General features: G+C 44.5%; 1 protein-coding gene across 7 annotated transcripts; it reads right to left on the bottom strand.

Moving 5' to 3' along the window:
• Positions 1-2,449: 2,449 nt before the first annotated feature.
• On the bottom strand, positions 2,450-13,764 carry ARMCX4 (armadillo repeat containing X-linked 4). Of its 7 annotated transcripts, none has more exons than XM_038587878.1 (6): positions 13,623-13,764; positions 13,048-13,118; positions 11,562-11,679; positions 11,158-11,241; positions 10,780-10,871; positions 2,450-10,434 (listed from the first exon to the last, which is right to left on the bottom strand). In XM_038587878.1, exon 6 carries the CDS (start codon positions 10,290-10,292, stop codon positions 2,793-2,795), a length of 7,500 nt encoding a protein of 2,499 aa, XP_038443806.1. In that variant the 5' UTR covers positions 10,293-10,434; positions 10,780-10,871; positions 11,158-11,241; positions 11,562-11,679; positions 13,048-13,118; positions 13,623-13,764; the 3' UTR covers positions 2,450-2,792. The 7 variants fall into 7 exon arrangements, with proteins under 7 accessions (XP_038443806.1, XP_038443805.1, XP_038443804.1 ...); XM_038587877.1 differs by having other exon boundaries at positions 11,590-11,679; XM_038587876.1 differs by having other exon boundaries at positions 11,602-11,679.
• Between the last annotated feature and the right edge of the window lie 9,249 nt (positions 13,765-23,013).

Below are 23,013 nucleotides of genomic sequence, written 5' to 3'. Positions count from 1 at the left end.
GTTGATTAATTTAATTTGGCTTCTCATTATTTTTTTTCTCAAAGTCAATCAAGCATAGAAGTAGCTACCTAATTTACTGGCCTTCCTTATACTCAGCATTTCCCACATATTCTCAAAATTCTGCTACATAGAACCAGCTAATGCATTCCCTTCCACCAGTGCCATCCCAGTTCACCATCAGTGAAAGCTCTAACAATTCCTCTGTCACCTGTTCCAGGTGCTAAACTACTCCACCTACCATCAGTGATGGGGTCCTCATTGCCAGCTGGGTAGAAGGTAATTCATTTCCAAAATTTCACCACAGTGCATGCTTTCCTGAACTACTCCTCATACCAACTGTTGTAAATTGGCTTCCTGGAGAGCAGACTCAGAGTTCAACATGAAGGGCTTTTATTAGGGAATGCTCTTGAGATCAAAATCTGTAGAAGGGAAAAGAAGGAATCACGATTGGACAGAGGGAGAAGTTAAGTTGTCCCTTTTGGGGCAAGAAGGCCATGCCAATCAGCCACGGGAAGGAAGTACCCCAGGAAGAGGGTATGACCTTGGGGGAGGTGACTTTCCAGCTGAGGCAATTCCTGAAAAGGGATGACAGCTGAGGGCTGTCTTCTGGCAGTACTCCTAGCAACTAAATAATAACCTCTTTATTCCTGAAGGAGGATTAGGGCAGCAGATTGCACAATCTACCACAAGTGTGACATCATTTTTTTCCACTAGAAATTTAGTGGCCATTGAATAATAGAATTGAGAGCAGTTTTACTTTTAAAATGGTGAATAAGATTTAAATTTTCAAACATTTACATTTATAACTTTAGTTAAATATTTGTTTAAAATTCTAATTTATATCTTCCAAATATCTGGACATCAATAGGGAAGCCTCTATTTATACTTTTGCTCTAGTTCCCTGAAACACTATAGACAGGCCTTCTTAGCCCAAATCCATCCATTTCCTCTTGGCAAATTATGCAAAAACTCCTGTTGTGTATTATATAAAACTCAAAAACTACAGATAAGTAAAAAAACAGGCAAAATTACCCATTAATCTAACACCCAGAGGACACTATTAACATTCTCAGAGTATATACCAAAGCTTATCCATAATTTAAATATATACTTTAAAAGTATAGCATGCGCTCTTGCAGCCTATTTTCCTCACTCAAGATTATATGTTGAATTTTTCCTAAGTAAACAAGTGTAGATGCCCATCCTCATTTTCAGTCTCTGCAAGATGTTTCAATGTGTAGACGCACCCTAATTTGTTCAGCCAAGTGCCTATTTTGAAACACTTGGATCATTCACAATTTTTCACTCTTCAAAACAGTATGAAGACGTACAGCTTTATACAAGCCAGTTATTTGATCATTTTCTGTACATGAATTTCTACAAGTGGAATTACTGGCTCAAAGAGCATGCACATCTTAAAGGCTTCTGACACATGTATCCAAATGGACCTGTACCAATGTATGCTCCCACCAGCCCAGCTTGAGAGTGCCCTGCTCACCACCTCCTCACCCTACTCGGGGGTGGGAAAGAGGTGGATCTTCTACAGTATTGATGCCAACACCACTCTCAAGGATTCCATAATGGCCCTGTCTTAATCAATCTTCTAAAAACAATTTCATAGAAGCATTAAATGTTGTTCTTTCTTCTATTATATTTTCTTATTTCAAAATAATAACTAATGTATTTACTTACATAGACACCAGAGTTGGCCAAGAAAGAGAATGTTTTCCTCTTAAATGCCACCAGGACCCTAAAATAAAATCACCCCTCTCCATATGCCCTCAAGATATGTTCTATCCCTTCTTTGTTCTAAGATATCTCTCACCTCCTTTTTCCCCTTGCCATTTCTTGTGGCCAGTAGTGAAGTCTCATGATTTTATCATCTCGTGCCTGGACCATGGCAGTAACTTCCTAACTTGTGTTTCAATCTCCAGAGGCCACTCCTGTCCCCACCCCAACTCTGACCCATCCTGCACACAAATCAGCTACATCCTCTTCCTTTCATTTTCATTCCTTCGGTCACAGAAGGCTTTGGGGTCTCCCAGGGGTGAATGGAGTAATATTCCGACCTCAGTTTAGTAATCAGGGATCTTGATGAAGGGGCTCACCCAAACTGAGGGATTTACTTTCCATCATTTCCCTCCCCACACGTGGAACTGCAGGCGGGCCAGCCTCCTCTCTGGAGCAGGATTCCCACCTCCTTGCCTTTCTTTCCACCACTCTTACCTCCTCCAGTGCCCTCCCACCCCATTTTTATCCTATCCTTCAAGCCCAGTGTATCTAAGTATCCCCCTCCTCCATAAAACTTTGCCTGAGCATGGTGGCCTGCAGAAGCTTCCGCACTGCTCGGAAGGCCATGATCAGAGGCTCATGGTTTTGTTAGTATAGTTTTGTTTCCATACATCTTGCCTTTCGAAATAGATCATAAACAAGGACAAAGATGTGTCTCTTTTTTTCTGTTTCAAACACACAATTTTATTTGTAACATAAAAATAGTCTCAAATGTATAAACATAAGTCCACACAAAGGACCAAAAATTACCTTACTTATGAAGAATCAGGTCAGTTTCTGCTCATGAAGCATACTAAAAATATCTCATTTCAGACAAGGTAATAATCAGCACATGTATTTTCAGAACAAGTTTGAATTAGTTTGTTGTTCATAAAGTGATCCAGCTATAGACCATCACAAGTAACATCAGTTTCGAAGTTATAATGCAATTTAGGATGTGCATTACTTCCAGACTGGAAAACTGAAATATTACTCAGATCTGTTTGGGAACATACAACTAATCAGAGTTTACTTAATAATAGCTCAACTCTTTCTTTCACCTCAGGGTCACTGTATTCTGCTGCTAGGACTCGAAGTTTCTTGGCACATGCTTTAGGTCTTTGGAATATGAAATAAAGGGAATTTTTACTGAACTTGTCCTGGGTAAATACTTTTGCTCTTCTTTTAAAGTGGTAATTTATATTTTCAAATAGTGAAAGAGCATTAAGAATATTCTCTTTTGTCTCTTTCTTGTTAAAGATATTAATCAGTGATGTGGGTGCATTGGCAATGAGCAAATCTTTTGTCATGGATGGATTTTTAGAGAAATTCAAAAGCATTCCCAAAATATGGTCTTTAGTTTCTCCACTTCCCACAGTTAACAAACGAAGAAATTCTGAAATATAATTTGTAACCATATGCTGATACTCACTAATAATAGTCAAATGTTTTATCAGTCTTAGTCCAGCTAGCTGTACATTTGAATTCAAGGGATAGGTGACCGTGTCTTCACATACTTGGTTTAAGTATGTCTTTACCTTCCTATGATTTTCTGCAGCCACTGAGATGTTATTCAGTGCATTTAAAGCCTTCTGCCTAACACTGGGATAGGGATTATTGAGCAAGCTTTCAATAATTGAGATTCTACCTGCATTACGAATAACTTCATGGGAAAATGGATATTCGGGACTGTTATAAAGTGCATTATTGGCTATTTCATGAATAGAAGGATCTTCAGTCATCTCAATCATGCAAATGAGTTTTTCAAGCTCTCGTGGATCCATATTAGCTTCACGTTTACAGCGACAGGTACAGGGCTGAGTTTTCTCCTCACACCTCATCTGCTTTCTGAGCTCATCTTCAGGTGGGAAGCAGGGCTCACCTGGGTGTGGAAATTTCATTTCTGTCCAGATCATGGCTCCTGCCCATGACCCCATTCCCGCCCCAGGGACCATGGATGGGTATGTGCCTCTTGACTCGGCTGACTTTTTGGCTTTAGTCTTAGGTGCAGATTTGCCCTCACTTCTATTTTCATTACCATTCCAGAACCAAGACCTTTCATCAACTCCACCAGTAGTTGGTGCCTCAAGCTTATTCTTGGTGCTGACCTTATCTCCAGCTCCACACTCAAAACTGACATTCCTCTCCCTCTTGGATCTGTACTCATTACTCTTCTCACTCTCAGCCCAAAACAAGGACCTTAAACTGATTTCCTCAATATCAGGGCTGGATGCTCTACTTAGCTCATCCTCATCTACATCCTCATCCACAGTCCAGGACCCTATGCAAGGCTCTTCCTCAGCCCCAAGCCTAGACCCTGTAGTGGCTGCATCTCCATCCCAGAGCCAAGACTCCTTCCTGACCTCTGTCCCAGCCCCAGCCTCAGCCCCAGCCCCCACACAGGAATCCATACAGGCCGCCTCTTCAGATCTGATCCAGGACCCAATATTGACCTTATTCTCAGCCCCAAATCTGGAACTAATGATGGCCTTTTCTTCAGTCCCTGATCTGGATTCAATACTGGGCTCATTTTTACCTCCAGGTTTGGACACAATCCCAGCCTCTTCCCCTCTCCTGAACCAGGACTCTGTACTAGTCTCACTCCCAGTTCCAAACCAGGATCTTTCATTGACCTCCATGTCAGCACTGATCTGGGGTCTTACACTGGCCTGGTGGTCACCAGTCCTAGCCCAGGGCCCTCCACTTGCCTGGTTCTCAGGCCCCAGCCTAGACCCTCTACTGGCCTCGTTACCAGTCTTAGACCCAGCCCAAGTTTTTCCACTAGCCTGACCCCCAGTGCCAGCCTGGGAGCCTTCTCCACTGGCTGCGTCTTGAAATCCAGATTTGGAACAGCTATCAGCCTGATCCCCAGCCCTAGCCCAGGACCTTCCACTGGCCTGACTCCCAGTGCCAGACCAGGACCCACCACTAGACTGGTTTGCAGGCCCTGGATTAGACCCTCCAACAGCCTGGTCCTCAGCACCAGACCAGAACTCTCCACCACCGGCTTGATCCTCAATTCCAGGTTTGGGACAGCTACTAGCCTGATCTCCAGCCCCAGCCCAAGAACTTCCACTGACCTGACTCCCACTATCAGCCCAGGACCCACCACCAGATGGGTTCATGTGCCCTAGTCTAGATCCTCCAACAGCCTGGCCACCAGATCCTCTTGCATTGGCCTGACTCTCACTGCAAGCACAGAACCATCCATTGGACTGATCCTCAGGCCCTAGCCTACATTCTTCACTGGCCTGGTCCCTATTGCCAGGATGGGAATCTCCAATGGACTGGTCCTTGGGACCTAGCTTAGGCCCTCCACCAGCCTGTCCCTCATTATCAGTCCAAGACCCTCTTCCACTTGCCTGCTCTTCAAATCTAGGCTTTGTCCCACCATCAGCCTGATCCCCAGGTACAGCCCAGATCCCTCCATTGGCTTGGTCCCTAGAGTCAGCCCAGGATCTTCCACTGGACTGGTCCTCAGGCCCCAACATAGGCCCTCCACCAGCCTGGCCACCAGCCCTAGCCAAAGATGCTTCTACATTTGCCAGATCCTCAAATCTAGGCTTGGACTCACCACCAGACTGATCGCCAGTCCCAGCCCAGGACCCCCTACTGGACTGTTCCATAGTCCCAACCCAGACTCCTCCACTGGCCTGTTCCCCAGCCCTAGCCCAGGACCCAACACCAGACTGGTCCACAGGCCCCAGCCTGGAACCTCCAGTGACTTGGTCTGCAGTGTCAGACCAGGACTTTTTACCAGACTGGTCCTCAGGCCCCAGCCTAGACCCTCCTCTGGACTGGCCATCAGCCCCAGCCCAGGACACATTTTCACTGGCCTGATCCTCAAATCTAGGCTTGGATTCACCATACAGATCACCAGTCCCAACCCAGTACCCTGCACTAGCCTGGTCCATATCTCCAGGCCAGTACCCAATACTAGCCACACTCCCAGCTCTAGCTTCAGCCCAGGACCCTCCATTAGCCTGAATTCCAGCCCCATCCTGAGACCTTACACTGGCCTGTTCCTCAACTCCAGTCCAGGACCCTCCAATGGTATGTTCCCCAGTCCATGACACCCCACTGGCCTGACCTCCAGCCCAGGGCTCCCCAATAGTCTCGTTCCCAGTGCTAGCCCAAGACCCTCCAATGGCCATGTCCTCAGCCTCTAACAAAGAACCCCCACTGGCCTTGCTCCTATCCCAGGACTCTTCAGTGGCCTGACTCCCAAACAAAAGCCCCCCACAGGCCTGGTTCCCAGCTGCAGCCCAGGATGGAAAACCAACTTCATTCACAGCCTTAGCCCCAGCCCAGGACCTCATATCAGACTTATCACCAGCCCCACTCCAGGACTCAATACTGGCTTCATTCTCATCATCAGCCCAGGACATGCTATTCTCCCAATATCCATCCCTGGCCTGAAACCTAAATTTGATCCATCGCTCAGAAGCAATCCAATCCTCAATACCAATCTCACTCCAGTAATAGTCATGAACCCTAGGCCGAGTCTTTCTGCAGGCCTGAGTGCCTGTCCCACCCCCACTCTCAGGAGTGGCCATGGTCTCAGCCTTGGGCTTTGCATAGGCCTCATCTCCTGTGGCTTCTGCTTCAGACTTGGGGACAGCCTTGTCCTTTTTCTCAGACATGATCTTACTCTGGGAATGGGCCACAGATTGAGGCTGGCCAGAGGCTGTCATATGTGCCCCAGCCTCTACCTTAGACTCAGCATTGGCATTTCCCCTAATCTTACTTCTGGCACCAAGGAGGGCCTCACTCTGAGAAACGGCCACAGCCTGGGGTGAAAAAGAGCCTACTATATCTTGCCCAGCCCCCACCTTAAATACTGCATTGAGATTGTCCCTGACCTTATTTCTGGCACCAAGCAAGACTTCACCTTGGGAATTAGACATGGCTTGGGGTTGGGCAGTGCCTGTTATATCTGTTTGAGGCTGAGTGGAACACATTATATCTGGCCCAGTGCCTGCCTTAGACACAGCACTGGCATTACCCTGGACCTTATTCCTGGCACCAGGCAAGGTTTCACCTTGAGAATCAGACACAGCCTGAGCCTGGGCAAAGCTTGTTGTATTTGCTCTGGCCTCTACCTTAGACATAGCATTGGAATTGCCTCTGACCTTATTCTTGACACCAGGCAAGGCTTCACCCTGGGAATTGGCCACAGCCTGGGGCTGGGCAGAGTCCACTGTATCTGGCCCAATCCCTGCTTTAGACACATCGCTGGGGTTGCCCTTGACCTTGCTCTTAGTATCAGCTAGGACTTCATGCTGGGAATTAGCCACAGCCAGGGGTTGCACAGAGCCTGTTGTATCTGTTTGAGGCTGGGCAGAGCCCATTGTATCTGTCCGAATCTCTGCCTTTGACACAGTACTGGGATTGCCCCTGACATTCTTAGTACAAGACAAAACTTCACCCTGGAAAGTGGCCAAAGCCTTGGGACAGGCAGAGCCTGTTATATCTCCCCTGGCCTCTGCCTTAGATATGACATTGGAATTACCCCTGACCTTACTCTTAATACCAGACAAGGCTTCACCCTGGCAATTGGTCACAGTGTGTGGCTGGGCAGAGCCCACTGTATCTGGCCCAGTATCTGCTTTAGACACAGTACTAAGATTGCATCGGACCTTACTCTTGGTACCAGGCAAGGCTTCACCCTGGGAATTAGACTCAACCTGAAGCTGGGCAAAGCTTATTGTATCTGTCCTGGCCTCTACTGTAGACACAGCATTGGAATTGCTGCTGACCTTATTCTTCATACCAGGCAAGGCCTCACCCTGGGAATTGGCCACAGCCTGGAGCTGGGCAGAACCCACTGTATCTGGCCTATCCCCTGTCTTAGATACAGCATTGGACCTGCCCTTAACCTTATTCTTGATTCTAGGCAAGGCTTTACCCTGGGAATTGGCCACGGCCAGGGACTGGGCAGAGTCTGTTGTATCTGTTTGAGGCTGGGCAGAGCCCATTGAATCTGCCCTGGCCTCTGCCTTAGACACAGCACTGGGATTGCCCCTGGCCTTATTCTTAGTACCAGACACAACTTCACCCTGGGAATTTGCCACAGCCTGGAGCTGGGCAGAGTTCACTGTACCTGGCCCAGCCCCTGCCTTAGACACAGCATTGGACTTGCCCCTGACCTTCTTCTTAGTACCAGGCAAGGCTTCACCTTGGGAATTGGCCACAGCCTGGGGCTGAGCAGAGCTTGTTGTATCTGTTTCACTCTGGACAGAATACATAGCATCTGGCCCAGTCCCTGCCTTAGACACAGCATTGGGATTGTCCTTGACCTTATTCTTAGTATCAGATAAGACTTCACCCTGGACATTGGCCATAACCTGGAGCTGGACAGAGCCCACTGTATCTGGCCCAACCCCTGTCTTTGACAAAACACTAGAATTGTCCTTGACCTTATTCTTAGTACCCGACAAGGCTTCATCCTGGAAACTGGCCTCAGTCTGGGGCTGAGCAAAGCCTGTTGTATCGGTTTTAGGCTGGGCAGAACATACTGAATCTGGCCCAGTCCCTATCTTAGACATAGCATTGGGACTGCCCCTGACATTTTTCTTAGTATTAGGTGAGGCTTCAACCTGGAAATTGGTCACAGCATGGAGCTGGGCAGAGCCCATTGCATCTGGCCCAGTTCCTGACTTAGACATAGCATTAGGATTGCTCCTGACCTTATTCTTGACACCAGGCAAGGCCTCACCCTGGGAATTGGCCATAGTCTGAGGCTGACCACAGGTCTTTGGTTCTGCCTTAGCCCCTGACCTAGAAATGGCACTAGGATCACTCTTGCCATCAACCCTGGAATCAGGTAAAGCATCATCTTGGGTCTTGGTCCCAACCTGAGGTTGCACACACATTTTCATTTCTATCCCAACTCCTGCTTTACACTTGCTTTTGGCTTTTCTCCTAGCCTTACCTCTAGTACCAGGTAAGGTCTCAACCTGGCTCTTGGTGGCAGCCTGAGACTGTGCCTTTGTGTCTGTTCCAGGCCCTTCCTTAGACATGGTATTGGCACTACCTTTAGCCTTAATCCCGCCATCAGGTAATGCATCAACTTGGACGGTGGCCAGAGTCTGAGGCTGTGTACAGAGCTCAACATCTGTCCCAGCCCCCATCTTAGACATGGCATTGGCATTGTCTCTGGTCTTAATCCTGGCATCAGGCAAGGCCTCAGCCTGGGAATTGGCCTTCAAGTTTGCCCTGGCCCCTGTTATCGACATAGCATTGCAATTGCCTCTACCTTTAACCCTGGCATCAGGCATAGCCTTAGCCTGAGCACTGGCTATAGCTTGAGTTTGAGCAGTAGCCCTCATGTTAGCCCCAGTCATTGCCTTAGATGTGACATTGGTATTCCCCTTGTCATCAACCCTGGCACCAAACACTGCCTCAGCCTGTTTCTTGGCCACAGTCTGAGGTTGTGTAGAAATTCTCATATCTGCTCCTGCCCCTGCCTTACACATGGCATTAGTATTACACCCAGAATCAACCTTTGCCCCAAGCATAGCCTCAGCCTCAGTCTTAGCTATAATCTGAGGCTGGACTGAAACCCTTGTGTCTGCCCTAGACTCTGCCCAAGACCCGGTTTTGTGATTCCCCTTGACCTCAACCCCAGAACCAAGCATGTTGGTGACTTGGATCTTGGTCACAGCCTGAGATGGTGCACAGGACCTCATGTCCACTCCAACTTCTGCCCTGGACACGGTATTAGGATTTCCTTTAGCATCAACTATGTTATCAGGCCTGGCTTCAGACTGAGACTTGACCACACTCACAGTCCCTGCCAGGGCTCTTTCCTTGGTCTCAGCCACAATTCCAGTCTTATTTATGGCACCCATCTTGGCTACTTCCCTGATCAATCCTAAGGCCTCACTCTGTGTCACCATTACTCTGTTCGTCTCTTTTTCAGCCAGTATACAAGCCTCCACTTTGGTCTGGGTCTTTACTTCTTTCTTGGTCTCTGCCCTGGCAACTGGTGCCCAAGCTTTATCCTTGGTCTGGGTCACAGCCTCTTTCTTGACTACTCTCCCAGCCTCAGAGTCAGTTTGGGTTACGGCCTCTTTCATAGCCACATCCCCGGCTTTGACCTGGTCCTCAGCCAGAGCCATTGCCTCTGTCATGTCCACTGTTCTGACCACTGCTTTGGCCTCAGATTGGGTCTCTGCCTCTGCCTCAGCCATTGTCTTGGCCTGAGAGATGGCTTTGGGTCTGGCTTTAACAGTGGTGGTAATCTCTACTTCAGCCCCAGCCCTACCTCCTGCTTCAGTTTTTGCTCCAGTCTTGGCCTTGGGGCTAGTCTCAGTCTTCATCCCAACCATGGCTTCACTCGTGGCCAAGGTCTGGTTCTGCACCCCAGCCACAGCCTCCATCTTGACTCTGGACCCATTTCTGCCAAGTCTCCTCACACTCTGGGCTCTTCCTTTGGTTAATCTGTAAATGTAGTAGCAGGTGCCAGCCCAGAAAACCAGTCCTGCAGTCACCCAGCCCACTTCCTGAATGCGACCCATGTAATCACCCCTACTGAAGGCACAAACAAGGTATGAGGGCTCAGTCAGGATGGGGAAAGAGGGTGTAGGTCTGGGTGTAGGCCTCTGAGGGCGCTGGTCTTCAGCCACTTAAAGGCCACTACAGCTGCCACTGGAGGTGGACCTAGAAGTGGAGGAAGGAAATGGACTAAAATTTCTCTTCTAATTTTGTGCCTCATACAGATAGGACAGGAAAGTTTAGAAATGATGTGCATGGTGGGAGAAGAGGATGATGAACAAACTCTCTCTCTCTCCTTCCCTTTTATTTTCTCCCCTCCCATTTTCCCCCAGTGCCCAACAACTATCCCCTAGGGTGCATTCATACACATTTCCTTACACCAAATGAATAATGGTAAACATGGGGGGGGGGACTGATTATGAATGGGAAAGACAGAGAAGCGCTCAGACCTTGATTTTTACTGGACCTACTCTTGTCACCACTCCCAAAGATCCCCAGCCTCATACCAACCTGTAATGATCAAGGCAGTTCCCTCCTCTTTCTTTCTCTTGATTGGTGATATACCCTAAAGTAGATCTTATTAACTCATGAGATCTGTGGACCTAGAGACAGAGAGACAGACAGACAGAGGGACAGATGGGAGTGGAGATTTTGTTCTTGATGTGACAAGCATATTATCAAACTACCTTTCTATCTCTCTCAGTTCACCCTACTCTCTGTACCAAAATATAAGTGAGAGTGTGGGGTAAGTGACAGGGATGGTAGGAAAGGTGGCCAGGAAAGGGAGAGGTTGAGGATACTCCAGACTGGACACTGACCCTACTGGATGCACACTGATCACGACCAACCCACCCTACGGCTCTACCCAGGCAGTTCCCATCCTCTTACCAGTCTATACTGATCAGGGGCAATTTCGTCCTTGTTTCTTTGCTTCCAGTAATCTCAAGCCCTACAGCAGACCTGCAGGCAGATCTAAGGACAAGCAAACAAACAGGAAGTAATAGAGACCAAGTCTAAAGACCAAGAACAGACAAGCAGCCTGATCCTTGATCCCAAAACCTGCCTTGCCAGAGCCCGTGTCCAGTTTGCTAATGTGTCCCATTTTGAGATGTCTCCTCTCAAGTCTTCTCTCACTCACACTCTGGCCCACCCGTACCCCAATATTCCTCCTGTTTCCTGCCCTGAAATCAGCAGGAGATGTAACAACACAGTGGAAATCTGGTAGAGTGCAGGAGGGGCAGAAGTACCCTCCACGGAGACCCTCTCAAGTCTCAGCCACCTTCTGTGCTCACCCTCTTGTTATCCTCAAGTGCTGCCCACCTTCAAACCAACCTTCATGGTTCCAAGCCAGTCTTCCCCTTTCCCTGGCTTCCAGTGGTAAACAGCCCTACTGTAGGCCTACGAGAAGACCTAGGAATAAACAGAGACAAGTGGGAAGATAACTGTTGAGTGCTTGTGGCATCCCAGCATTTAAAACCGGGGTCCCAGGACGCCTGGGTGGCTCAGTGGTTTAGTGTCTGCCTTTGGCTCAGGACATGATACTGGAGTCCTGGGATCGAGTCCACATCAGGCTCCTTGCGAGGAACCTACTACTTCTCCCTTTGCTTATGTCTCAGCCTCTTTCTCTGTATCTCTTATGAATAAATACATAAAATCTTCTTAAAAATTAAAAAAAATAGGAATGCCTGGGTGGCTCAGTGACTGAGTGTCTGCCTTTGTCCCAGGGCATGATCTTGGGGTCCCGGCGTCAAGTCCCGCATCAGGCTCCCTGCATGGAGCCTGCTTCTCTCTGTGCCTGTGTCTCTGCCTCTCTCTCTCTCGAATAAATAAATAAAATCTTTTTTAAAATTTTTAAAAATAAAATAAAACCGGGGACCCAGTGCCTTCCTTACAAGATCTAGAAACCCATTCTCTGGGAAGCAGAATCTGGGGCTTCCCCAGCACTGAAATGGGCAGCGTGTAAAAGGAAGGCAGGAGAAATAAAAGGGAAGAGACAAGGGCAATTTATTTTAAAGCCACCTGTAGGATTCTAAGGTTTCTCCCAAAAGTCCATCATTCCTTCACCAAGGTACTCAGACAGGTGAGGGAATCTGGAAAACTGGAAAACGGAGAGAGAGATGGAGGCCTCCATCCCCTACTCTAGAATCATACATAGCCTACTGCCATCTACTTCCCCTCAAACCCATCTCTAGGAGTCTCTGGAAGAAGAGACAAGGAGTGAGGGAAGGCTTTTTCTTCTGCAAAATCGCTATCCCTCTGGCAAAGGCTATCTCTAATTAATAATAATAATAATAATAATAATAATAATAATCTTGAATACAACAATTTGTATTTTTCTTAATAGTATCTGAAGGGAGAAAGGAAATCATCCAAAGGAAAGTGTGCTGTTTTTATTGGTCTTCAACCTACAATTTACGTTAAAAATCCTAAGCTTAGGGATGCTTGGGTGGCTCAGTGTTTGAGCTTCTGCCTTTGGCTCAGGTCGTGATCCTGGGGTGATCCTGGGGTCTAGGGATTGAGTCCCGCATTTGGCTCCCTTCAGGGAGCCTGCTTCTCCCTCTGCCTATGTCTCTGCCTCTCTGTGTCTCTCATGAATAAATAAATAAAATAAAATGTGAAAAAAAAGTCCTAAGCTTAGCAAGGAAATGCAGTTTAAGGAGAGTCCCCTAGTTAAAGCCCCACCCCGTATCCCAACCAGACAGCTGCGCCTAAGTTCCTGTCCTAGAGAATTCATCCAGAACTTCAACTGTTCTTAGGCCGAGCTGGGCTCACACTAACCTCCACAGATCCCGTGCAGTTTTCTTCTCTCCTTCTTCCCTTGCCTCGCCAAACAGTGCCACACGGAACTACTGTCCATTAGACAGGAGAGAGGAAAGGCACTGAGTGCTTGGACCAGCACCCACGACACAGATCCCAATACTCACGTTTCTGGACCCAGGATCCCGGTTATCAAACGTCCCTCCCTGCCTTCCAAGACGCCACCCCCATCAACTCCATGGTCCAGTCACCAAGGCCCACCATTTTCTCTGTAAACGCCACGGTGGCGGGTCCCTTCTACTGAAACGAACAGGAAACTGGGCGGACGTGTGCGGTCAGCGCGATTAGAGTCAGAGAGGATGGGACATCTCAATCTCGGCCTTTCTCTCTTGAGACACTACCCCCTTCCCCCACCATCCGCCCCGTCGGAGCCCAAGGTTCCCCACCACAGACGTAGGCAAGGGGAGGAGGCTCAGGAAAATCACAGCAAAGGCTTCTGTAACTTAAGCCCGCTTCGTCCCACATCCCCGAACCAGCTACCAGGGTTGGGCGACCGCTGCCGCCCTGGCCTCGCGCACCGGCCCCGGAGCCCTTACCTGCTCCGCTTTCCTCGGGCCTGACGCCAGCCCGCGGGGCGCAGGACACCGGGGAGCAGGTACCCAGACGGGAGTGACGACTGCACCGAAGGCTGCGTCGCTCTGCAGCTCCACGTCACGTGAGCGCCCCGCGTCACCAACGCGCTCGCTCCCCTCCCACCCCACTCCCGCCTGCGGGGAGTTCTACAGGACCCTGCCCCCCACGTGCGCACGCACCAACTACCCCGCCAACCGTCTGGTCTGTGAGCCGGAGCCCTCCGCGCACCGCCCTGTCGCTCAGCTCCCGTCCTCTCCAATCTGAGGACCCGCTAGTTGGCCTCACCGCTTTGCAGTTGGGGTTCGCCCTTTTCTGGTTACCCAGGGAGGGTCTGCATATCACCCTCCTCCAAGCCTTGGCTCTGGTCTTATCTCCTGTTTCTTTTCTTTTTTTATTTTATTTTATTTTATTTTATTTTATTTTATTTTATTTTATTTATTTATTCTTCAGAGAGAGAGAGAGAGAGGCAGAGACACAGGCAGAGGTAAGACGCTCCACGCAGGGAGCCCGATGTGGGACTCGATCTCGGGTCTCCAGGATCACGCCCTGGGCTGAAGGCAGGCGCTAAACTGCCGAGCCACCTGCCCTTATCTGCTGTTTCTTAGAAGAATCCTCTTTCTCTCTTAGGCGATAAGACTCCCCATGAAGTACATTGCTGCACCAAAATGGGCTAGGGAAGGGTTGTTAGGAAAGGAAGCAGAAAGGGCAAGTAGATGCTTAACTTTCTTTTCTTAATGTTCTTTTTTTCCCTTTTAACACCCCATTCATTGTTTTTGTGGGGGGTTTTGTAAGATTTTATTTATTTCTTCATGAGCGACACAGAGAGAGCGAGGCAGGGACATAGGCAGAGAGAGAAGCAGACTCCCTGTGGGGACCCTGATGCGGGACTCGATCCGGGGACCCCATGATCAAGACCTGAGCCAAAGGCAGACGCTCAATTACTGAGCCCCCCAAGATCCCACATTTTGTAATCAGAAAATGCAGAGAAGTCATTTTCAGTTGACATTTAAAAACTAGGTCATAAAATAACAGAAGACTCATTTGCTCACAGTATTTTGTGCCACATTAGGTGCTATAAATTATTTCGGTTTTCAAAACATACTAGTAATTATTGACATTTATATACAAAATTTTCCTAAACTAAACCAGCACCTTTTCGATATGATCTCTAAATCTGTGGAAAGACATTCAGTTTTCTAAAATTGGCAATTTCTCACAAGTGATTTACAACCTTTTGAAGTTCTGGCTAAACATTACTATGATCTTGTGTCAGGTGTCTGAGAACTTCCTCACAGAAGACTCCTGGATGACTGAATGAAAACCCAATAGCTGATGAATCCAGGGCCTGAAAATTGGTGACTTCCCAGACTAGCCTCCTTTCCATTCAAGGGGCTTTATATTTATTTTACAAAGGCATGTGATCAAATCTGTCTCATCACAATTTTAACAGGACCATCTGCTATCCCACTGGTGGAAATGAGGAATAGCAGGTGGAATTTTTATTTAATCATCGCACTGGTAAGATGTCTCTGGGATCTGTTGTGCATGTACTACATGTCACCGTAGCAGCAGCTAGCACTTGGCATCTTCCAGTGGAGATAGTGGTGAGGGTCTATGGGTGACTGTGAATCACTGCAACACCCCTGAGATCTATGTCATTTGTCCTTCACAAAAAGCATGGTTTACAGGCTCCCAGTCACCAGGAAAAAGAGGGCTTTTCATTTTCACTCCCTGCCTTGTTACAATTTCACTACACCACCCATACAAGCCCCTCAGAATAATCCCAGAACTCAGGGACAAAGTATGCAGAAATTAGTTCCCAGATACTCAGTTGTCCCTGCTAGGGAATCATACTCTAAATATAGATCTTTCAGGCAGCCTCTGCCTTTGAATGCTGAAATCTGACACTCTAGCAGGAAGCTCTCCACGTGAGGGGCCCCTGTGTGGGGGAGGCCCCTCTAGGAAGTGAGCCAGGGAGCCCAGAGTGCCAAAGAACCTTACTAATGACTTTTCAGAACTCAATCACCCATAACCAACTTATATTCTCCAGCAAAGGGAAAGATTCCGAAATTGATTGCATAAACATTAAAAACTTTAGTAAAGTAAAATACAAAACCCATAAGCAAAGGATAAAGAGTGGTTAATTTGTAATAATCTAAAAACTTACAAATCATCAGTAAAGTGATAACCCAACAGAAAACTGTGCCAAACTTGATGGGATAAGCACTGGGTGTTATTCTATATGTTGGCAAATTGAACACCAATAAAAAATAAATTTATATATAAAAAAAAAGAAAGAAAACTGTGCCAAAGACATGAATGGATTTGTTCATGGAAATGAAATACAAATGACTGATAAACATATGAAAAGATACTCAACTTCAAAGAAATGCAAATCCAAATAACTATGTCTTACCTTGTTTCAGCTAAGAGTTTGTCAATTATAGAAATTTGAGGGATGCCTGGGTGGCTCAGTTGCTTGAGCATCTGTCTCTTGGTTTAGGCTCAGGTCATGATGGTGGGGTGTCTGCTTGAGATTCTCTCCCTTTCTTTCTCCCTCTGCCCTCCCACACTCTCTCTAAAATAAATAAATTAAATATATATATATAATTTTGATAATATTTTGATTGGCTTGCAGGGAAATGGGCACTCCCGTACTCTGCTGGAGGCCGACACTCTGATGCAACCGTTTTTGGTTTGCAAAAATCTATTAAATGGTAAATATAATATTACACATATTCTGTGACCCAGCAATGCTATTACTAGGAATTTAACCAGTGTATATACCTACACAGTTTCTCAAAGATATGTGTATATTTCACAAAGGATATCTATTGGCTATCTATTGCAGTACCTGTAAAGGTTAAAAAAAAAACTGAAGAAACATAAAAGGAAAGATTAAATACATTATGTTAGATTTATAGTATGGTTGATAAAAAGAAAAATTTAGTTCTATGTATCCTGATGGAAATACACTTAGGGTATTTTATTATTTGCTGTTTATTTTCTGTAATTACATGGAAATTCTACAAGAATAATTCTAGTATAAGTCAAACCCAGAAAAACACTAGTATCACTTTAACTCCACTACTCTCATCCAAAGCACAGTTCTACCTCCCCACTGTTATAAATTTGCTGTGTTAAATGCTTTTCTATACATCATATATACATGCATACCTTACTAAAATATACAAATGGGACTATAGTTAACATAATGTTTTGCGTGGCACCTGGGTGGCTCAGTCGGTTACGTGTCTACCTTTGGCTCAGATCATGATCCCAGGATCCTGGGATGGCTCCTCATCAGGCTCCCTGTTCAGGGGGGAGTCTGCTTCTGTTCTCCCTCTGCTTGTGCTCTCTCTCTCTCAAATAAATGAATAAAATCTTTTTAAAAATATACTGTTTTGTAACTCACTTTTTTCCATTTAAAATTATATATCAGAGAGCTCTACATGCCAGTACCTTTATTTTTTAAAGATTTTTATTTACTTATTTGAGAGAGAGAGCATGAGTATGCATAAGGCAAAGGAGCAAAGGGAGAGGAAGCAAGAGTCTTAAGCAGACTCTGCCCTTAGTGCAGAGCCTGACATGGGGCCTCAATCTCACAACCCTGAGATCAGGACCTGAGCCAAAACCAAGAGTGGGTCCTTTAACTGACTGTACCACCCAGGCACACCCACAAACAATTACATTTAAATATGTTTTATTAATTTTAAATGCTACATACTATTCCATAGCTTGGTGACACTATTACTTGTCTAATTTCATTTCACCACACCTCACTGATGAACATAAAATTATTCTGGGTCTGGGTCTAATAAAAACAAGGCTATAATGAAAAATCTGTTACCCACAGGTGAAAGGATTTCTTTTAGGATATTCTGATATTAATAAAGTTGTTCAGTTAAGGGTATGAGATATTATGACTCTATACTGCCCAAGGAAGGATATGAAATGTTATATATTTAACAGGTAAACCACCAAACTGCCCTCCAAAGACACCAGGTCATTTATATTCCTGTCAGGCACATGTCAGGACCCCTTTCCTCAGGCTCTCATGCACATTGTAAATTACTAATTAGTGCCAATATAAGAGGCAAAAAAAGATATGTGGTTGTCCTCTTTTTTTAAGATTTTTATTGGGACTCATGGATGGCTCAGTGGTTGAGCATTTTCCTTTGGCTCAAGGTGTAATCCCAGGGTTCCAGGATCAAGTCCCACATCGGGCTCCCTGCACGGAGCCTGATTCTCCCTCTGCCTCTGTCTCCGCGTTCTCTCTGTATCTCTCATGAATAAATAAATAAAATCTTTTTAAAAGTAAAGATTTTTATTTATTTGAGAGAGAGAGTGAGAACAGAAACTGGGTGAGGGGCAGAGGGAGAGGGAGAAGCAGTCAGGGAGCCTGATGCAGGGCTCAATCTCACAACCCTGGGATCATGACGTGAGCCAAAGGCAGATGCTTAACCAACTGAGCCATCCAGGCGCCCCTGAGGTTGTCTTTTTTTTTTTTTTTTTTTTTTAATTTTTATTTATTTATGATAGGCACACAGTGAGAGAGAGAGAGAGAGGCAGAGACACAGGCAGAGGGAGAAGCAGGCTCCATGCACTGGGAGCCCGACGTGGGATTCGATCCCGGATCTCCAGGATCGCGCCCTGGGCCAAAGGCAGGCACTAAACCGCTGCGCCACCCAGGGATCCCTGAGGTTGTCTTTTTAATTCACATTTTCCTACATATCTATAAGCTTTAGCATCATTGTATATGCATATTTGTCATTTGCATTTCCTCACTGAGAATGGATTCTTAATATCCTCTGAATTTTTTTTTTCCATTTAGCAGTATTTTTCTCACTGATTTTTAGTTCCTTGTGCATACCTATATAGTAGTTATTTTTGTTATATAAGTTACACATTGGGCAGCCCGGGTGGCTCAGCAGTTTAGCGCTGCCTTCGGCCCAAGGTGTGAACCTGGAAGCCCAGGATCAAGTCCCATGTCAGGCTCCCTGCATGGAGCCTGCTTCTCCCTCTGCCTGTGTTTTTGCCCCTCTCTCTCTCTGTGTCTTTAATGAAAAAATAAATTAAATCGTTAAAAAAAAGTTACACATATGTTCTCCCAACCTGCCACTAACATCTTAAATTTATGGTATTATTTGGCATCAGAATTTTCATATTTTAATGTAGTCAAATACAAATTGATTTTTTTCTGCATGGCTTCTGGGTAGTGTAAGCCATGTACATTTAAATATATACACACATATACATATATGTATATCATATACGTGTGCTTATACGTATATATGTGATATATGTGTGTGTGTATATATATATTCAAATATATAGCCAAATTCTAATACGATTCATGTAACAGTCCATTACTTCTCAACTAATTTAAAATGACTTATGCTAAGGGGTGCCTGGATGGCTCAGTCGGTTGATGGCCCAACTCTTGATTTCAGATCAGGTCATGATCTCAGGGTCCTGGGCTCACACCCTACTTCAGGCTCCACACTTAGTTAGGTGGGGGATTGGGGGAGTCTGCTTGAGGATTCTCTCCCTCTGCCCCTCCCCCCACTCTCTCTCTCTGTCTCTAAAATAAATAAATAAATCTTTAAAAATAAAAAATGACTAATGCTTAATTCTCATTTATACTCAGACATGTTTCATGGATTGACTTTTCTGTGTTACACACATACACACACATACACACACACATTTGTATAACTACCTTAATAGCACACTTTGAATTGGTATAGCTTTGTAGCAAGTTTAGATGTCTGGGAGGATAAATCCTTCATTGCTCTGCTTTTTCAAACTGTTTTTGGAAAGGCTTGGGCATTTCAAGTAAAGTTCCAAGTTTCATTGTCAAAAAATCCTGTTGGGATTCTACTATAATTACATTGAATTTATAGATTAACTTGGGGAATAATTAAAATCTAGTAATAAATTATTTTTATCCAGGGTCATGTAGTATTTTTATTTATTTATTTATATTATTTTTTCTTTTTTTAGAGAAATTGCATATGAGTATGGTGGGTGTGCAGAAAGAGCAGGAAAGAGAGAATCCCAAACAGGCTCCACACTCAGGAAAGAGCCCCACAGGGGCTTAATCTCAAGACTCTGAGAATCATGACCTGAGCCCAAATCAAGAGTTGGACACTTAACTGACTAAGCCACCCAGGCACCCCATATTTTTTAATTTTATTTATATATTTTGTGCACTTCAGTAAAATTGTAGTTTGCTTCATGTAGATTTTACATATTTCTTATTTGCTGTATTCTCAAATATTTCATAGTTTTTGTTAACATTGTGAATGGTGCCTTTTTGCATATGATATTCTTTTTTGTTCTTAAGGGAAAAAAATTCCATTTTTTAAAAGATTTTATTTATTTATCCATGAGAGACACTGAGAGAGAGGCAGAGACATAGGCAGAAGGAGAAGCAGGCTCCATACAGGGACCCTGTTGTGGGACTCAATCCCGGGACTCTGGGATCACACCCCAAGCCAAAGGCACACGCTCAACCAGTGAGCCACCCAGGTGTCCCAAAATTTCAGTTTTTATAAAGATCACCCATCCTAATTATAACTAAGTGACTCGGTGCAGTAAAATACAAAGAAAGGTGAACTATCACGCAGATTCCAACACCATGAAATAACCATTAAACTTATAAAGAACAATCAAACTTCCTGGAAGATTATATGTTCCTTAGGTCTGAACATTTCATTTTTAAGAATATATTCTTGAGGCACCTGGATGGTTCAGTCAATTAAGGGTCCAACTCCTGATTTCAGCTCAAGTCATGATCTCAGGGTCCTGAGATGGAGCCTCACCTTGGACTCTGAACTCAGCACAGTCGGCTTGCAATTCTATCCCTCTCTTTCTGCCCCTCCTCTCACTTGCACTCTCTCTCTCAAATAAAATAAGTAAATCTTAAAAAAGAATACATTCTAAATATCTGTGTACATATTTTATATCTCCTTATTTCCATTAATTTATTCTTTCTCATCTCTAGTCAAGGTAATTATTTCAAGCTCTTCTTCTGTCTATAATTCAATTTGTAGCCACATTTTTTCAGTTCAGCTGTTTATAATTTATTACTTCTATGATAATGTTTTTTCAGCCTAATTGGTTCCTTAGTTTGCAATCTCCCTTTTTATCTAATTCTGCTGTCTTCTCATCTTTGAGGTTTGGGTTTTTTTTTATTACGTCTATATTCTTAAGTTGTTCTATAGCTTAAAGTACTTGTTGGAAATTTCCTTCTGTACTTTAGGGTATTTTTTTCTCCTTTTTCTTTACTTGCCTGTGACTTTCTGAAGTTTCTGTAATTAGGATGTGACCCTTTCTTTCTTTGGTTGCTGTTGATGACTCCCATTCCATCCCCTACTGATTTTTTACCTTTTTTGTTTTGCATTTTTTCAAGTATTGTGTAAGATTCTGTGAGGCAATGTCTTTCCTCTATTCTAATACAAAAGTTTCTCCTCATAGTCTAGCTGTTCATCACTGATGCAAGATGAGGCTACAATTTTTGTATGTCGCTCTTATACCAAGCCACCCTAATGAATCTCTATTATTAGTTCTAAAAGTTTGTCAGTTGCTTCTCTCTGATTTTTTAAAATTTTACATTTCTTCCTTCTTTTCTGCTGTTATTTTTTAAAGGATTTTATTTATTTATTCATGAAAGACACAGAGAGAGGGGCAGAGACACAGGCAGAGGGAGAAGCAGGCTCTAAAAAGGGACTCGATCCGTGGACTCCAGGATCACACCCTGGGCCGAAGGCAGGTGCTAAACCGCTGAGCCACCCAGGGATTCCTGCTTCTTTCTGATTTTTTAAAGAGCCAATTGTATTGTCTATAAATGACAATTTAGTATTTTTCCTTTCTAATACTTTATATCACTCATTTCCTTTTTTTAGTTTATGCACAGAACAAGAACTTAAGAACAATACTGAATAGCAAACATGATAACAGGGGCGCCTGGGTGGCTCAGTGTTTGAGCATCTGCCTTCACCTCAGGTGGTGATCCCAGGATCCTAGGATCAAGTCCACTTCAGGCTCCCTGCAGAAAGCCTGCTTCTCCTTCTGCCTATGTCTCTGCCTCTCTCTCTGTATCTCTCATGAAAAATTAAATAAAATCTTTAAAAAATATTTTTTTAAAATAAACATGATAACAGACATCCTTATAGTCAGTCGAGCTCCTAACTATAATGAGAATGCTTAGTCTTTTACCTTTAAATACAATGTTTCTGTACATCTCTGGTACAAACCCTTTCCCAAATTAAGCAAACATCATCTATTCCTAAAATATTAAGAGTTGTTATCATCAATCGATGTTTAATTTCAACAAATGATCTTATGGTACCCATTGGGATAATCATATTTTACTATTTTAATATCACTTTACTATTTGGTATTTTTACATGATTTTAAAATTACTACAGTAGACTGTAATAAAACTGTTCAAATAATAAATTGCACTTCAATTTTTGGGGTAAATCTCACATAGTAGCAACTATTTTTTAACACACTGCTGGATTTCAATTTACAAATATTTTATTTTCTATTTTTGGTACATGTTTTTAATGAGATCGGTTTACAGTTTTCTTTTTTGTGCACCATCCTTTTCCAGTTTTTGCTACTAAGATTATACTAGCCTTGTAAAACGGATTGGAAAGTTGTCCATGTTCTGGAAGTAGTTTATATAACCAGAAAATTTTCTACTCCTTGAAGGTTGGAAGAATTTTGCTAGAAAACAGTCTGAGGATGATAATTCTATTTTTTTCCTTTTTGTTTGTTTTTAAGGTAGTAGATCTTTAATTATTATTTTTTAAAGATTTTTTTTATATTTTATTTTTTTTTTTTAATATTTTATTGGTGTTCAATTTACTAACATACAGAATAACCCCCAGTGCCCGTCACCCATTCACTCCCACCCCCCGCCCTCCTCCCCTTCTACCACCCCTAGTTCGTTTCCCAGAGTTAGCAGTCTTTACGTTCTGTCTCCCTTTCTGATATTTCCCACACATTTCTTCTCCCTTCCCTTATATTCCCTTTCACTATTATTTATATTCCCCAAATGAATGAGAACATATAATGTTTGTCCTTCTCCGACTGACTTACTTCACTCATTTTATTTATTCATTCATGAGAGACACACAAAGAGAGGCAGAGATGTAGGCAGAGAGAAAAGCAGACTCCCTGAGGGGAGCCCAATGCAGGACTCGATCCCAGGACCCCAGGATCACCACCTGAGCCAAAGGCAGATGCTCAACCACTGAGCCACCCAGGCGCCCCTTTAATTATTTTTTAAACATTTTAATTGGTTGTTGGTCTATTAACTTTTTTTATTTCTTGAACCAA

Source organism: Canis lupus, chromosome X (genome assembly GCF_011100685.1).
Source record: "Canis lupus familiaris isolate Mischka breed German Shepherd chromosome X, alternate assembly UU_Cfam_GSD_1.0, whole genome shotgun sequence".
NCBI classification, from domain to species: Eukaryota; Metazoa; Chordata; class Mammalia; order Carnivora; family Canidae; genus Canis; species Canis lupus.
Note: the sequence above shows the minus strand (reverse complement) of the source record. Positions and strands in the feature narration are given on the sequence as shown.

Bases quoted from the DNA above. Each gene is read 5' to 3' on its own strand.
- ARMCX4 (XM_038587878.1), bottom strand. From the start codon at position 10,292: ATGGGTCGCATTCAGGAAGTGGGCTGGGTGACTGCAGGACTGGTTTTC.